Below are 17,056 nucleotides of genomic sequence, written 5' to 3'. Positions count from 1 at the left end.
AGAAAACCCCAGAACTGACGTTAATGGAGTTCAACAGCCATCGGCAGTCTGGCTGAAAACTGCCGTGGAGCTGGCGACAGCAGTTTCCGCATCTGCACGTGGTGCATTTCCCTGGATCTGGAGCAGACCTGCTTCATGCAGGGGGAAAAGAGAGGGCCAGAGTTGCCCCAGCGCGGGGTCTTGGACCGATTTGGAGTTACAAATGAGGAGAAGAGACACAGACATCTGGAGAAGTATTATTTCAGGTCACATCACTTTGTTATGAAATAACAGCAATGCGAGAGGAGCGCGATTGGCCAAGAGAAGCTTCAAGCTGTGCGAGTGTTTTACTGAATAACGCAGGCCGGGGCTTGCCTGGGTTATATAATAATGGAGGAGGAAGGAGTTTGAGCGTGGCACGGAAAAACCATCCCTGCTTTTCAGATGGCTAAAGATATCTGGCTTTAGTCAAAGTGAATCCAAGCGGATCCAAAATACTCCGATGTCCTGCTGTATCAGGACGTCTTGTCAAATCATGCTCTTAATGAGCGGTGCAGAAACAAGCACAAAAGCTCCCACGTTATTTTTGATCTTGCAATATGTCTTGCATTTAGTAGTATCTGGAGCGTAACGTCGTGCCGACTTCTAAGTAAAATCTGAAGTTTTTGTGGGCTGGGATGTAACTGACCTTCAGAAGTGTGCAGTAATGGAAGGGGCAGGTGTAAAGGGTCCTCAGGAGCTCAGGGGCAGATCAGCATGAGAGCTGAGCAGGTAATAGGGTGTAAAGTGCAATTCAGTTGAAGTTAAAAAGGCGAACTGCCCTGATTTTGACCTACCATTTCCTATCGTGTAGGTATCATCCTGTAAAGATCCTAATCAGTTTATAAAATATTGCAGCTAACTGGTAACATTTGCTTACTAAACATCTGCTGGCCTGCTTTCTCCTAGTCCGACCTTTGTTTAAAATGCTTTTGCTCGGCAGCAGCAGAGACTGTGTGGAAAAATGACTGTTTGGAGTAAGCACCGGAGGTGAAACGGTTAACTGGAAATGGAAAAGCGAGGGTGCCGAGGGTGCAGATACCCCACGCAGGGAAAGTTGTAGGGTGAGGGATGACTCTGGCTGTGTCTGGGTGACACGCGCCCCTGGGGAGGAGGAACCAGCCTGGCCTTGCGTTGGCGGAGGCTGCGTTTCCCAACCCGGCCCCGCTGTCTGCTGGTACGGGAGGAAGAGCTGGGGAGGAGGAAGGGCTGGAGAACGAGGGAAACATGCCGAGCAGCCATGCCAAGAGCCCAGAGACATTTCAGCTGCTTGATTATAGAGGTGCTTTGATCTACAGTGAATAAACCGATAATGCTTAAATTATGAATTCCTTTTCTTTGTCTGAAAAGCTGGATTAGCGTGGCTTTGTTCGAGCAGTGATTATCGAGCAACTTTTTTTTTTCTGAAAGGGCCGCTAGGTCTGTGTTTACAGCTGGGTGCTGTGATCGTGCTGCGCTGGTGGAGGGGCTTGGTGACATAACAGCTCCCGCACGTCCTCGTCTCCTCTGCTTCTGGTTGGACTGTAAACCCCTCCGAAAATACGGCCTCGGCCACCTTTGTTACGGCGTGGAGCTAATGATTAATCGGCATGAGTTGCAGACGGGAAGAGGCACTAAAAAGCCTTGTTTTCGTTAGGGTCTGTGGATTCGGAGCTGAGCAAACGTGCCTCTTTGTTTTCTGTCGGGTCTGCCAGCAGTTGTGAAACGCAGCCTTCTTGGAAAAGGCTGACGCACAGGTATAAAGATACGAGGCGAAGGTTGAGAGGAGCTGCTCTGCGAACGTTACCAAAGGTCGTGGTGATGCCTCCCCTTGTCTTTTGTCCCCTCTTCCCAGCCCTCGGGATCCGGACAAAGGTTGCTCCTCCGTGTTCGCCTCCATCTTGCCTGAACATGCGATCCGCATAACAAAACGTGGCATTATCGCCGCCTCTCCTCCCCCGACCCTCCAGAAGTAACGTTTTGGTTGTGTGGTTTTTTTTTTTCTCTCCTTGTAACGTATTATTCTGCTGCAGTAAACCCGTCTGGTGATGCAGCACTGCAGATCTCCCCTCCTCTCCCCTCGATGCAGTCCTCCTCCTCCTCCTCCCAGCAGCATCTGCCAAGACGGGAGCAGCTCGGAGAGACGCCAACGGGTGGGGCTGGGTCGGATCACCAGACAGATTAATCTTCACAGTGGGGGACTGAAGGATGTGTGTAATCACAGGACCACGTTGGGGCAAGGAAAATGCAAACCTTCCTCTCCCAGCAGCTGTCCCTGAATGCTCAGGGCTCTCTCCTTGGTTTTCTTTCATCCCCCTCCCCCTGCTCCCTTTCTCCTCCCCCCGCCTGCCTCCCTCTCTTTCAGCAAAGACGATTGTCACAGATTATCCTTGGGGCTCATCAAGGGGACGGTGCAGGACGCCAAAGCGCAACACATATTTATATACCTGGATAACGGATGGACTAAAATGTGCCATCTCCGAGTGGGGTGGTTTAGGACCGTGGCTGCAGTAGAATACGGTAGTAGCCTCCCCCACCCATTTCTGATTTAGAGGAAAAACCACAAATAATTTGTTAATTAATGGTAACCAAAGTACATTTCTCCCAGTATAAAAATTAAGCTCCGGCCACAAGAGTTGTGTGTTTGAAGGGTGATTTTATTGATACCTGGGGAGCATATCACGTCAATGTTCTGTATCTTCTGCTCTTTCTGGGCAGCATTAGCTCAAATATTTGAACATTTTAATGCATTTCTGGATCTACAGCAGAAGAAAAATAGTTGGGGTCTGCACGTATGTTATAATAACACGTACGTGTTATGATTTCGGAATGAGGAAATAAAAGAATTGTCAGGATGGTGAGTGGGAAGAGTCTTTCAGAGCCCATTTCTGACGTAACTGGCAGGCAGCACTTCATCCTGAGTAGGCTGTGGTGACTGCAGTCGGAAAGCTCCATTAGGATCTTAGGTTTTCGGAGCAGTGCTAAGACACTATTTTTTTTTCCCCCCTGAAGACTGTAGACAAAATATGGGCTTGTGTTGCCAGAAACCAAATGTGTAAACACTGAACGAAAGGGAAGTCCGTGTTCTAACCAGTCACTTCTGTAACTACGTTATTTAGAAGAAAAACTCAACGGATGTGAGAGTTAGAGCACTCTGTCGGGTTACACCTTTCCCTTGCTGTCTGTAGAGAACCGGCACCGAAACTCCTGTTAAAGGGTGATGCTGACTCGGGCACCCAGTTATTTTTCATATTTTTTTGTCACGTTCATTCATGGCGTGAACATTTTTTCAAGCAGGCTCTTTCCTGTTTTCCTTCCACCTTCTTCCTTATTTGTTTCTTCTCTCTTTACATGTGCCACATCCAATTAGGCCATTTTTTTCACCACATAGGCTTTATTAACCATATCCTCTACTTTTCTGTTTTTTCTGAGTCTTGCCTTCAAGGTAAGATAACCTGATCCAGCCTTAGCAGAGTGCAGACTTTGAGAATTCTCTTTCCTTCAGTGCCATTTGCTGTTATTTGCCCCTTGCAGCTTTTAATGAGAATAAAAAATGACCAGTTTGGTGTCACAGGTCAGGAAACTCCAGAGAATGACATGGCACTGTGCTGTCCCCGCCGGTACAAAGGTGGCAGGCACAAAACGGTCAGGTGCAGGTGCTGACAGCATTGCTCCGCAGGCAGCTGTGTTAGCTTTTTCCTGTGTGTAGCTGAAAACAGCTTTTCTTTTTTAAGGTCTGTTTACATCTGTTCAGCGTTGTGCTGCCTTTGTGAATCGAAAGATTTTTTGCAGTAATTCTTCATAGAGTTTACAAATATTTCTTGATTAGTTTTTTTATTTGTGTGTGCCCCTTTCCCATTTGTCAGTGCACTCAAAAATACGTGTTTTGCCTCTTTTGTCATGGATTAACAGCTGCAGTTAAAGCCCTTGGGTGAGAGAGATGAGGACCCAAAACACAACCTGCAGTTCTCAGCCGTTTTAAAACATTGCTGTGTTTGTACTTTCCGCTTTATCCTTTCTGCTATGAGTTGACGCAAGTTATTTAAAAGCACTTTTACAGCGTGTTTTCTCATGTGCACAAACATGTTTGTTTGTATTTATTTTTTACGTAGACATTTACTCATCCGTAAGCGCCTGTGTTGCAATTACTTAATTTGACATACATTAAGTAGGGTGGTGTCACGTTCCCGTCGGCTTTCCTCAGTGTCCTGTTGCGTAGCTTGGTCTGTGGCCGGGGGGGCGTAAACCTGAACCCCGGAAGCAGCCCAGTCCGGGGGGGCCCGTGTCAGCCACGCTTCAAAAGCGCCCTTCGAGACAGTTGTGAATAAATGGGTCTGAGATCAGGAACGAGGATCAGAATGAAGTGTCTGGTTTTGGCGCTGAATGGATTAAACATAGATCGGAGTAGTGGAATTGCTATGTCAAGGTCATTTTTTTTCTTGAGAAAATTGTTGGGATGTCTTTATTTTTGCTTGTTGTGACACAGTTTGGTTTTAATTATGTCTTGCTCGTCAGATTAAAAATGAGGAGGGCTGCTCTAATTGCAAATACCTTTCTATTTCTTTGGCTGCTGTTGCTCTGTTGTTATAAAAAGGGCAATCTCGTGGTAGGCTAACCAAAAGAGAGGAGTTTCAAGTACAGCTTGAGTTGAGTTGAGAGATAATTACTATGAGAAGGTGTAAATGGCTTTTCCCCTCTACTTTTTGAAGACACACCTGCCAACCTCTGCTGTGCTTTGAGATTGATTTTCCTGCCATGTGGGAAGGGCAAAGGGTTTGAAACTGGTGTTGATTTTGCACGAGGCGATGTTATTAAACACAGTCATTTTCTACCAGCACTAACATACGTGCTCTGCTTTGCTTTTCTTCCAGATATGGACGTGTCGAAAGCGTCAAAATACTCCCTAAGAGGGGGTCGGAAGGCGGAGTGGCAGCGTTTGTGGATTTTGTGGACATCAAAAGTGCGCAGAAGGCACACAACTCTGTCAACAAAATGGGAGATAGAGACCTACGGACGGATTATAATGAACCAGGAACCATTCCCAGTGCTGCTCGGGGATTGGATGATACAGTTTCCATAGCATCTCGTAGTAGAGAGGTTTCTGGGTTCAGAGGAGGTGGGGGGGGGCCCACTTACGGTCCCCCACCATCACTTCATGCACGGGAAGGACGTTATGAGCGGAGACTTGATGGGTAAGTTCCAAGGTTTCTCTAGGCAGGTATTTTGTATTTGATATGGTGAGAAACACAAACTCATATCTAGGGCCCCCAGATGGATTTAAAATTTTGGGAATTATCTATGTTTCCTATTTTGGGTTGGAAACGGAAGTGATTTCTATCCCAGTGGCTGGTACCTTGTGGATCCATAGAGGATGTTTTCTGCAGCTGGTTGGATATCTACACTTGAAGTAAGGTGGTTTTAAGATGGAAGATTTCCTTTGGCCAGCATCGATATTGGAGTTACTCTTTTCTAGAAGTAACGATTCCATTTCTTGGATAATATTAAGGCCTTGCTCGGATGTATCCCTGCTGCCAGATGGAGCTATCTTACTCTACAACATGTGGTGAAGTTCTCTGTGGAGTATCTTCGGAATACTAGAACCTAAAATGCTGTGAAAGCTCGCTGCCTAGCTCTCAGTTCTCACTGTACGCAGTTGGTATGTTAATTGGATTGTCATCACAAAATTTCTAGTAGACTTTAATGATGCGGCCCCTTGGATTCTACAGACAACTTTTAGCCATGGAAATAACGCTTGGATGGAGAAGACCGAAGGCAGCTTGTGATGGTTCCATTTTGGATCTACATCATTTCCAAGTTATTGGGATTATTCTTTCTGATGGTATTGGCAAAAAGAGATGATGGACATTACTAAATTTTGGAAATTATAGTGTGTTTTTTTTAAATGCTGGGATAAGAACTACTGCCTTGAATTTATTGGATGGTATACAGTCAAGACGCCAGTAGCCATGGGGAGTGGATTACTATCTAGTCTCTTAAAAAAGCTCTTTGCTACTCCACATTAAACATACTTTAGTTTTAAGGACGTGGCACTAATACCAGTTTGTGGATACGCCAGTGAGAAATGACTGGGCTGGATGGTTACAAAGGCGGCTAGAGGATGCCTGCTGGCCAGCAGCGCCGAGTGCCCTCGTGCATTGGGTGATCTTCTACCAGCTGCTTGATTCAGACATAGGGCTGGAAATTAAAATAATGGATCTATTTAAGTGCCTTCTGTCTCAAGAAAGAAGTCTGGGGGTTTCAGAGTTATGGTTTCAGTCTGGGACTACTTCCTTCCAGTGGAATTTTTTTTTTGTCTTGTCACTAAGATTTTTTTTTTCTTGTTGGTTCATCTAAAATATCATTTGACACCCTTGCCCATTAAGAAGGTGGATTACCCCTGTAAGAGGGGCCAAAATTGGGGAAGTTATGTTCACAATTCTCTCCCTAGATTTAATTGGGAATATAGGTCGTGTTTCCACACTTGGAAAAGGTTGGTATGTCCTGCCCTGTGTATATTAGCCCCTCTCCTAACCCAAGTCAAACCCTCTCTTTCCACTAACTCCAGTAGCACTTAGTACTAATAGATAAATCAAAAAAGCACTGTAGCCATTAGATTTTCAGCTCTGCTAGTTCCTCTGTCTGTCGTCTGTGTCCTTTTCATGGATAAGGACTTTGTTCTTTTATGTCAGCTATATAGCAGTAACCCTCTAGAAAATACTGCTTTTTCTCTTACCTCATTAAATCAGCTTTCACTGATTAACACTTTGTAGGATGCTAAATGCAATCGTTGATGAAATTGTTGATCTTGGTCCTTCAAAAGGGGGGGGGGGGGGGGGAAGGAAAGACATGTTTCTGTGCCAGATCCTGAAATATCTTTCAAAATGCCATTGTTGTGAGCAAGAGATAATAAAAATAGAAAGGCAACAATGAATTTCAAGCAGATATATAAGTTAATGACATTCTGTTGCACTGGTTAGGTAGTTTCTTATATATAATTTGAGAGGAAAAATGCAGGCAAAAACATGAGCTAGCTCTGTAGAAAGCTTGAAAATGAGTTCTAATTGAACAACAGAGGATGAATATATTTAGGGGATAAAGGACCTAGTGATTCATTGGAGAAGAAATGGAAGTAACTTCCTGAGATGCTAATCAAAAAAGATGCGAATTCCATTTTCAGTTTATAAAAGATACCTGAAATACTTCTGCCATTTTAAATGGAAGACAGACTCGTGATGCAGGAGAGGAGGAGGAGGAAGCGCAAGGCAGAATTGGGTTATTAGGATTTGGGGGATTGAAGTGACTAATAATGGATTCTGAAGGAAGAATCTGAGAGAGAAGGCTGGAAAAAAAGGTTGAAATGTCCTTCATAAGATGGATAATTAAAGTTTTAAATTAACTTTGACTACCCTGACATATTTAGAATTTTGCAAGTATTTTTCAACCATTCAATGTAATAATTTTTCTATTTTGCGGATGTAACTTAGCCGTACTGTCCCAGTACTTGTCTAAATTAGACTACAAAACTATTCGTAATGTTTGTTTAACTTTATCTGCCAGTTTTACTATCTCTTTATTTGAGAGATTGCGCTAACTTTCGTAGAACATAGAGCCTTTCTCAATTGACTTACACAATGTTGGAAATACTGAAACAAAATGGACCTCAGCTACGTGCGGGTAGCGTGCTTGCGAAGGCAGACGTTCTGTGATTGCAGTAACAATAGCAGTCTCAACAGACAAAAACACCTACCGAAAAATGTGATTTATACTCCTTGCCTAGGGTCTTAGCATCTTTTTGGGGCCTGCGCCCTTGCAGTTTAAGTATTCTGACATGAGTAATCGAGAAGTTTCCTGAGGGTACGCAGCTTTGATGAGCATCAAGTGTAGCAGCCCGATAAAAGCAAAATTCCCTCTAAGAGGATGAAATATATAGGATGAGAACAACCACAAGAAACCCCCTGATTTTCTGGGCCTTCTCTATGGGTTATGCTACCCCTTTTGAAAGCAGCTTCTTACCTCTGGGTCATGCTTTGCACGGAGGCTTTCATGGCTACAGCCCGATTTGCAATGCCATTTTTGCAGAAGGATAATTAGAAGAGCTCCAGTAATTACCAAATTCCAGAAAATTTTTTTGAAGCTCTTAAGCAAAAATGGAGGGGGGGGGGAGTTAATTATGATGTCCACAAACATGAAGTTTTTCTTGTTTACTGAATTTAAAAGAAAAAGAAAAAAAACCAAGCACCACTTAAATGAGGATTCTGCACTGGAAAGCAGCATTTTTTTCCCGTGCAGGCAAGACGCTGGTCATGAAAGCCCGATATTGTGATTAAAATGAAATAATTGCTCAGCTTTATCGTATACGATTATAACTTTGGAGTCAAGTAAAATGTTTTTAAGTTTGTCAGTGTTTGCTTGATAGGTTATTGCTGTTTAGTGGAGAAGCAGTCGCAAAAACAAGTTCAGTGCTGACATGAATGTTTGCATGATTTGCTTTTAGTTGTGCTTGCCCCTCTCTGATGAAATATTTTTCCCCCTTCCTAAATGCAGGGCTTCAGATAACAGGGAGCGTGCTTATGAACATAGTGCCTATGGACACCATGAGCGGGGGACGGGAGGATTTGATCGGACAAGACATTACGATCAGGATTACTATAGAGATCCTCGAGAGCGGACTTTACAACACGGGCTCTATTATACTTCTCGGAGTCGAAGTCCAAACCGTTTTGATGCTCACGACCCCCGTTACGAACCTAGGGCCCGGGAGCAGTTTACATTGCCCAGTGTGGTACACAGGGATATCTACAGGGATGATATTACACGGGAGGTACGAGGCAGAAGGCCAGAGAGGAATTACCAGCACAGCAGGAGTCGGTCGCCGCATTCGTCCCAGTCCAGGACGCAGTCCCCGCAGAGGCTGGCCAGCCAGGCGTCCAGACCCACCCGCTCCCCCAGCGGCAGCGGATCCAGGAGCAGATCTTCCAGCAGCGACTCCATCAGCAGCAGCAGCAGTACCAGCAGCGACAGGTAAGGTCACGGCCGGTTGTTGCCCGGCCCAAAGCGACTGTCCCTTGGGTTTTGCGGGTTGTTTTCTGAGGCACGGCGAGGAGTTGTGAGCCCGGGCTGTGCAAATACGCGTTGCGTGGCAAAGCGTTACTCATTGACGTAGAAGTAAACTGGCGTGAAACGTAAAAAGATGAAGTTGGCATGAAACAGATCGGCAGGGAATGCTGTTGCTGTTGTTAATTATTTTCCATGGCGGCTCTGGGCAGCGTCCCTGAGGTGCTGGCTGGGCAAAGTGGGGGTGTATGGAGACGAGGCCTTGCTACGTCCCTGGCTGTGCAGTTGGAGAATGGGGCAAATATTTTACTTCCTTAAGTGAGGGAATAAGCAAATTTGAAGGTCCAACTACTTAATACAAGGATATATTTTAAAGTGCTGGGAAATGATGAGTGTTATTGTCCAGTTTCCTCCCATTCCCTGCTGCCACTAACACTGAAAAGGTTGATGTGTTGCTTTGCCATTCCTTTCCCACTGTTGCCTTGCAGCACAAAGGGCAGACCTGGAAGAATTAAAAAACCCCAAACAAATCCAAGTATGCATGTCCTAGAGATCCACCCGTGTCCTTGGTTCTGTGATAGCTGCGGTAGTTCTGTATTTGTGTGACTTCATCAACTATGTACAGGAGGAAAAAAGAAGAGTACTAGAGCGAAGCACTGGATTTCTTTTAATAATTTGAAAATTCAGGTTGAATTGTCTCTGAGGTATTTAGCTTTTTAAGCGTAAGTTCACCCTAAGACCGGAAACCAACAAGCTGCCATTGTACCTGGAAATGTTTTATGCTCTGTTTGGTGAAGGGTTTCCAGAGTTGGAAGTGTTTCCTTCACATACCAGTTCTTTTCCAAAACTGAAAATATCCATTAAGTAAATAAGTATATCGGTGTTGTGGTTCAGCCCCAGTCAGCAGCTAAACACCACGCAGCAGCTTGCTCATTCTCCTGACCCTGTGGGATGGCGGAGAGAATCGGAAGAGCAGAAGGAAAAAAAAAACCTTACGGGTTAAGAACAGTTTAATAATTAAAAGAAAATAATAATGATAATAAGTGATTATGATAATAACAATAATGATAATATAATAAAAGGAAAAGGGAGAAAAGGAAAAAATACCAGAAACACAAACGATACAACCGCTCACCACCTGCCGACTGACGCTGCCCGTCCCTGAGCCGCAATTGCTGCCTCCCTCCCCCGGCCAGCCCCTCCCAGGTACCGCACTGGGCATGACGTTACATGATATGGAATGTCCCTTTGGTCAGTTTGAATCCACTCTCTCAGCTGTGCCCCCTCCCCTCCCGGCTTCTTGTGCCCCCGGCAGAGCATGGGAAGCTGGAAATGTCCTTGACTAGTACAAGCACTACCCAGGAACAACCAAAACATTGGTGCGTTATCAACGTTGTTTTCATACTAAGTCCAAAGCACAGCACTGTGCCCGCTGCAGTGAAGAAAATTAACTCTATCCCAGCTAAAACCATGACACGGTGTAATAAATACTTGGTGTTCAATTATCACCAGGAATGGAATTTTACCACTGGCAGCTCTCTAATCAAGGTAATTATTCTCATTAAATCTTACCTGCTCCAATGTTGGACCTTCTGGAAGGGTTCGATGGGCTGACACTGGGGAGGGTGTGCAGAAGTGACGATGAGGGAATCAGTTTCTCCTCTTCTGATATCCCCCACCACAATGTCTAGAGAACCGTGCAAAGATTTATTTACTACTTCTTTTAATTATTGTTTTTCTCCTGGATTTAAAAATCCAGGTCCTGGCTTGGCTGGTGGAGAGAGGCGCACCTCTAGAATATTTGAAAAAACTTTTAGGCTGCTTGAAAGCCTTGTTTATTTCCAACACCTCTCTCTTTGATGATATCTTAATGCTTAGATAAAGACAACCTTTTGCCAAAGATCTTCATACTTACTACTGCTTAAAAAACATTGGTGAGACTTCCAGAGGTCTCAAAAAAACACAAACCCTATCCTAGAGAAGATGAATTGAAAGGAGGCCTGGTTATATTTAAGGTTTAAAAAAAATCCCAAGCTGGGAAGTAAAAGAATATCTCTGGTGTGCATTTGCTCGTTGCAGAGTGGATAGAAGGTGGTCCAAGAAACTCGTAATATTTTTAAAATGTCATTGTTGGAATGTCGAGACAGGATGAAATACTGCTCTGCATTTGAGAAGACTAAATATGATCCCACTGGAACAAAGTTTCAAGATTTAATCAGAAGATAAGCAGTGTCTGCTGTGCTTTAGCATTTCATTTTCTTGGCAATTTCTAGTTGTAGTAATGGAAAACTAGATGATGCTCTGCGAGGAAAGGGAAATAAACTTTTCTTATTAATACAGTAAATTCAAATTTAGTAGAGCAAGTAGTAGAATCTGGTGGATCATACTTCATTTTGAAGGATCAGAAAGGAGTTTCAGATGTTTCTGAACAATGAGTTAGATATTCATAAACATTTAACCATACCTTTAGTTTGTAAAGCAAAACCCCGCCTGGCCTTGAAGCCTTTTAAAGCACAAATGGATTCTTCTGTTTAATTTTTAACCCACTCTGAATTTAGCAACATAAATACGCAAGCCCCTCTTACCCGGTGGGGAGGGAAAGCTACCTCGCCCCTTTTTCCTGGCAAGGTGCTCACCCAGGCTGTGCTGCGTATTCGGGTTTCACACACCCAGACCAGGCAGAGATTTATTTGCACCTCCATACCCTGGGCAGTAAATTCTGGCTTGTCATCCCTGGATGGATTTACCAAATTTCCTATTCATTTTTTCCTTTCTAAAGTGGAATTTGTCTGGAACAACCAAGGGCAGTTTGTTATTGTCTGAAGAAATGTTTCTTGCAATTTCTGTAGTATTTCTCAGGGGTTTTAGCAAAGTGGAGATCCTCGTACGGCTTTTATTTTAAGTGGAAATGGCCAATTTTGTGACGCTGTGCAATTATTAAGGTCTTCATGACGCTGAATTCTTCTGAAATTGTATGTCTGGAAGAACTTTGTCACTCAAGTCTTGTCCTGTCTCAGCTGGCAGGGTGGAAAAGGCAAAACCAGTTGTGTCCACCTCGAGAGGTGGGTCTCTTACCCACGTTGCTGTGAGCGTCTGGGGACAAACACTGGAGCCTGTGAACGCCTGCGGGCGTTAAACGCTTGTGAGAATTTTTGTGCATGGCACCATCTGTCAGGTGCTGTGAAAAACGAGCAGAAAGGTGGTGAAGTTTGGGCTTCGTTCCTTGTGGTTTTCAAATAGCTTGTGTGAAGGAAATACGGCTTTCGTTAAAGGGAGGTGAGTTTCCTGGGCAGGAACATGAGGAAAGATGTTCTGCAGATTGTTTAAAAAAACCCCAAAACACACACATGAAAAAACCCCTTTATTTCAGAAAGGTTTGGAGTTTGTTGTTGGGTCTCAGCTAAGCTTAGCGTTAAATGTCCATTTGGAGGCCTTCACAGGGGATTTGTAATGGGAACTGCATAGTAGTAAGGTAGAAGATAAGACCAAAAAGAACATGGTAAAAATAAACCAGGTTCTCCAAAGCTGGGCTTTATTTGGTGTGTTTTATGGCCTCTCGGAAGTTGCCCACCAGGCCGAGGTGGGGAGGCCGGGGGCCATGAGCGCTTTCTGCGGGAGCTGCTTTCTCCTATGGCATCACCCGCATGGCTTTGAGGAAGAGTTTGCATTTTGAAGTTGTCTGAATGTTGAGTTTTTTCATTCCCCACCCCTGTTGTGGAAAAGGATCGTTGGGTTTTGCTTTTTTCGATCCCCTTGAAAGAGTAAAAAAAACCCTCAAAAATTGTATTTTAATTTTCTGCCACCAGAAGCCTTCATTTCTCTGTTTCGTTGATTCAAGCACACACCACAAATGACATATTAGCAAAAATATTTTCTGTACTGTGTCATGGAAGAAGCTGAACCTGCATGGAAGCTGTGGGATCCCATAGGAAACAAGCCAGATTCTGTTTGTGCCCTGCCCAGCCTCCTGAAAAAAACATCCCCTCCCTACCCCCACTTTTTTTTTTTGGTAGAAAATGATCTTTTCTAGGCTGCTTGTTGAGGTGTTGCAATGTACTAAAAAAAATTTTCAGTGCATTTTTAGTCAGTTTTGTAATGTCAAATGGCTTTACACGTTTCTTAGTGTTCCATGTGTTAGCGATTATTTTTAAAGCTTTGCTGCAGCAACGGATTGAACCGTGTGGCGCTGAGCAGTGGGACGTTTCACTCTTAAAAGCTGGGCATGTGGTGAAGTACCTTGTTGAGACGGGATTTAAACTTATTTAGAAAATCCTGGCAGAAGCATTTGATGTCCTATAGGTGATGTCCAGAACATGAAAAGTGTGAACACAGCATGCGTAAGTTTACAGATGAGTGACCTGAGATTTCCTTCTGCTTTCTTTTTTAAGTCATTTAAAAAGAGTGCTTATTCGGTTGTCTGATGTCAAGGATGCTGGAGGATTTACAAGTTAGATTAATTATTTCCTATAGCTTGGAATGTAAAATAGATCTTGCTGTGGAATTAAAAAAAGCAACTTCAGCTCAGATGCAAAGTCACTTCATTTTCACCAGGATTTAGGAGAGCCTAGTCATTCCCGTAGCGTGGAATTAAAGCGGTGGTAAGAAGTTGCACATATAGAAGTCTGAAAATGGATTTTTTTTTTTTTGGTAATGGTGATAGCTGTACTTAAAGTTTTAATGACAAGTGGGCAGGGCTTACATAAAGTAAGTAGAGATTGTTTTTTAATTGTAGATTTGTCTGTGATGAAATTCTTTCTGGAGCAATGAGTTACAGTTGGAAAGGAATACGTATGTGTTATTTTATGTGTCTTAATATTGAAATAAACTGATGAAAAATACTGCCAAGAGAATTTTAATCATGGGAAAACCAGGCTCCCTGAAACCTCCCGTGGCGGCTACAGTGTATTTTATTTTGCCGGGGACTTTCTTAGCCTGTCTAAACAACTGAAGTGAAAGTAGAAAAAAGTGAATTTAGTTTCATGACATAATGCAAACCTTTCCCTACCGTTGTCTTCATCTCCTCTTTCCCGCTTAGTTTGTCTGCCAGCAAGTGATGAATCACTGACTTAGAATGGGATTTAGGGTTTTTGAGTGGGTTGAGAGATGCCTCTGCTGGGGCCAGCTGAAAAATCAGGAGGAAGGAGGTTAAAATGTAGCTCTTCAGTCTTCATTTAAGAATCGGTGAGATGGCCTTTGCTGATAAGTAATTCCACATAAATTTTGCACTGTAGAGATCACCTGAATATTTTCTAATCTTTTCTGGTAGGATGACAGGGTTTTGAGCACGTTCCTATTTGTATGGGAAAAAGAGTTAGGCTAGGATATTAAAAAAAAACCAAAAACACACAACATAAAATTGCATAGAGTAGAAAGCCTGCTTTTCAGTTACCACAAAGGCAACAGTAAATCCTGCAAGAGTCAGGTGAAACACCTAATCTTTACCTTTTGTTCACATAAAGCCGTGTGCTGCTTTGATGTTCTCTCTGTGCAGGGGAATGTGGATCAGGGAAAGGAAAATTTTAAAAATCCAACTCAGATATTCTCAGGTTTTTGTTACCAACTGTCGAGCATTTTCACTTTGTTCTTTCTTGTGTTTCTGTTCATGTCAGCCTGGGCTGCTTCTCATCTAAATATAACCTAGATCATCCTCTTAAACATTTTTTTTTTTTTACTCTTGGGAGTATATCAAGTTTCTTGAAATTGCACACGGGCAGAAAATCTTCAGCTAGCTTTGAAAAAAGCCATTTTTGTGCTGAAGAGATTAACTACAGAAAGCAAACCTTTATACCTTCTCAAAAACGGCCGAAAAAGACTACCTGCACGCCCACTCATGTTTACACATAAACAGATCCTCCTGTGGAAGGAAAAAAAAAAAGAAAAAACAAAAGAAAAAACAAAGAAAAGTAACACATCGCCCGGGATCTCAGCTCTCCTCGCAGCTGGCGAGCAAATGGTGCCTCCGTCCCCTCGGGACGGGAAGCAGCGACAGCCCGTCCGTCCCCTCCGCCCGGAGGGAGCGAAGCCGCGCTCTCCCGCCCGAGCCCCGCCGCCGCCGCGCTGCTGACAGAGCGGCTGGGGGAGGGCGCCAACTCGCATTACCTCATCTGTATACTCTAGAGTAATCTATTAAAAATGTGCGTTGCATAATAAGATTTTTATCTCGCCCTGAAAATCCACCGCTTTCGGTCGCCTCCATAGACTCTGGTGGCGGCGAGGGCCAGTCCCGGCGCTGTAATGGCGGCGCGGCCGGGAGGTGCAAGGCAAGGCGGCCGGGGGACCGGAGCCGCCTCCCCCGGTGTTTCGAAGCGAAAGGCGGGTGTTTTCCTCCCCGCCGTGCCTTTGTGAGGGGCCGGGGGCCGGGGGCCGCGCAGCCCCGGGCCGGCGGCCGCCTCAGCCAGCGGGGCGGGTTGTTTGTGCCCGAGAACCGGTCTGAACCGGCGGGAACCGGCCGGGCCCGCCGCCGCGCCGCCCTCAGGGCGGGGCCGCCCCTCAGCCGCCCTGGAAACCCGCCGGTTAAAAATACCTCCGCTTTCTACAAAACCCCTTTTTTTTTTCCCCCTCCCTTCCTAAATAAAAAAATCCCCCCAGCCCCTAACGCTGGAGCAGATTTTGCTCTTCGGGGATGGTTTGTTTTCTCACACAGCGCAGGAAAGCACCGCGGCTACGTGGTGGAACAGTAGTGCCTGTGTAAAAGTGAGGTCTGAGGGAGGTAACTGGGCTCTCTCAGTCTCAACCTTTTAAGTTTTAGGTCGCTTTTTTATTTTTGAAACCTTCTTTCAGCGCCCGACGATCTGCCCGCTCTAGAAGTGAGCACTGGTTTCCCCACAGGAGGAATGAGCCCCCCAAACCCCCCAAAGGGGGTGGCTTTGGAGTCTGCCCCCACACCCTAACACCACCACTGCTGTGGTATGAGGCGGGTAGGTAGGACGCAGTTGTGAAATAAAAAGAAATTTCAACATTGTTAGCCTCTCTGGAAGAACCCATCCCCCATCTTTTATATGAATAGACAATAAAATCCTTTAAAACGTTATAGTCAAGTGGCTTTTTTATTTTATTCATAGTTTTCTTTGCACAAGCTGCCCAAAATAGAGTGGACGTTTTGCTGCAATTAATAACCCCCCATCCTCCGCAGTACTCCCAATAATGGTTGGTAATTGCTGGCTCTAAATGACAAAGCAATTAAGCCTCTTCCTAAATTTGCAGAAGTAGGTGTTTATCTAAATCTGCTCTGACAGTCTTTGTTTCTGTAGCAGGACCTAGAAGCCTAACTGCTGCTGCTGCTGCTTTTTCAAAGTGCATTTGGTTTCTTCGCCTCTACGGGCAGAGAAAAAAAGATTTACGTCCTTTTCCAAATTAATTTCAGGTCGGGAGTCTTAAAGGTGCACTGTGTTGGGGATGGATGCAAAGGAAGGGGGTCCTACAAAAACAGTCTGTTTTATTACAGTGATAACTATCAATATAATCTTGAACAACTTTATTGTTTTGCATTCTGTTAAAGAAAATTGATTTTTGAGTGCTGTAAAGGCTTCTTGCAGTTAGATCAGAGTTTTGTTAGCAAATATGAGGGTTTCTGGTAGCTAAATCCAGACCCTCATGTGAACTTGCCTTCTCCTCTGCAGGGGCAGGAAGATCTGTGTTTTAAAAACAACATGTTTAAGTCACCTGTGGACAGCTGCAGGTCTGCAGGAGCAGGAGCCGGTATCTGGTGTGAGGTTTGGCAATTTCAAGTCTTCCTAACCTCCTTTTTTAGGAATGGTGGGAAAAACCTGTTCTCCTCCTGAGCTTTGCATCGCGCTGTTCGTTAAGCTCCCGAGAATTGAATTTCTTCCCGCGGGCATGCTGCAGCCCAAGGAAGGTCTGGTGCTGTTGGTGGATTGGGTTTGACTTCGGGGTTGTGCACGCACACATTAACAAAATGGTCACTTCTAATTGCGTTTTTAAGGCTTTGATTTCCTTCCAAGTATTTTGCTTAATCATCTTGAGTAGGCTGAGGGAAGGAAAGAAT

General features: G+C 44.4%; 1 protein-coding gene and 1 long non-coding RNA gene across 8 annotated transcripts in view; one reads left to right on the top strand and one right to left on the bottom strand.

Moving 5' to 3' along the window:
* The window catches only part of SPEN (spen family transcriptional repressor), a 67,776-nt gene that overhangs the window by 14,154 nt on the left and 36,566 nt on the right, over window positions 1-17,056 (top strand). For 4 of the 5 annotated variants that reach the window (XM_064470030.1, XM_064470029.1, XM_064470028.1 and 1 more), the window contains exons 2-3: window positions 4,869-5,189; window positions 8,542-9,018. In XM_064470030.1, coding sequence (XP_064326100.1) covers window positions 4,869-5,189; window positions 8,542-9,018 — 798 coding nt within the window. Of the gene's footprint in view, window positions 1-4,868; window positions 6,488-8,541; window positions 9,019-17,056 lie in introns of those variants that run through there. The other variant, XM_064470032.1, reaches the window with a different exon arrangement.
* On the bottom strand, window positions 2,634-15,451 carry LOC135316528 (uncharacterized). Of its 3 annotated transcripts, none has more exons than XR_010375783.1 (3): window positions 14,494-15,451; window positions 10,624-11,352; window positions 2,634-9,995 (listed from the first exon to the last, which is right to left on the bottom strand). It is a non-coding gene; the product is annotated as an uncharacterized LOC135316528 (long non-coding RNA). The 3 variants fall into 3 exon arrangements; XR_010375784.1 differs by having other exon boundaries at window positions 10,624-10,738; XR_010375782.1 differs by lacking the exon at window positions 14,494-15,451 and having other exon boundaries at window positions 10,624-13,015.

Source organism: Phalacrocorax carbo, chromosome 20 (genome assembly GCF_963921805.1).
Source record: "Phalacrocorax carbo chromosome 20, bPhaCar2.1, whole genome shotgun sequence".
In the NCBI taxonomy this organism is placed as follows: domain Eukaryota; kingdom Metazoa; phylum Chordata; class Aves; order Suliformes; family Phalacrocoracidae; genus Phalacrocorax; species Phalacrocorax carbo.
Note: the sequence above shows the minus strand (reverse complement) of the source record. Positions and strands in the feature narration are given on the sequence as shown.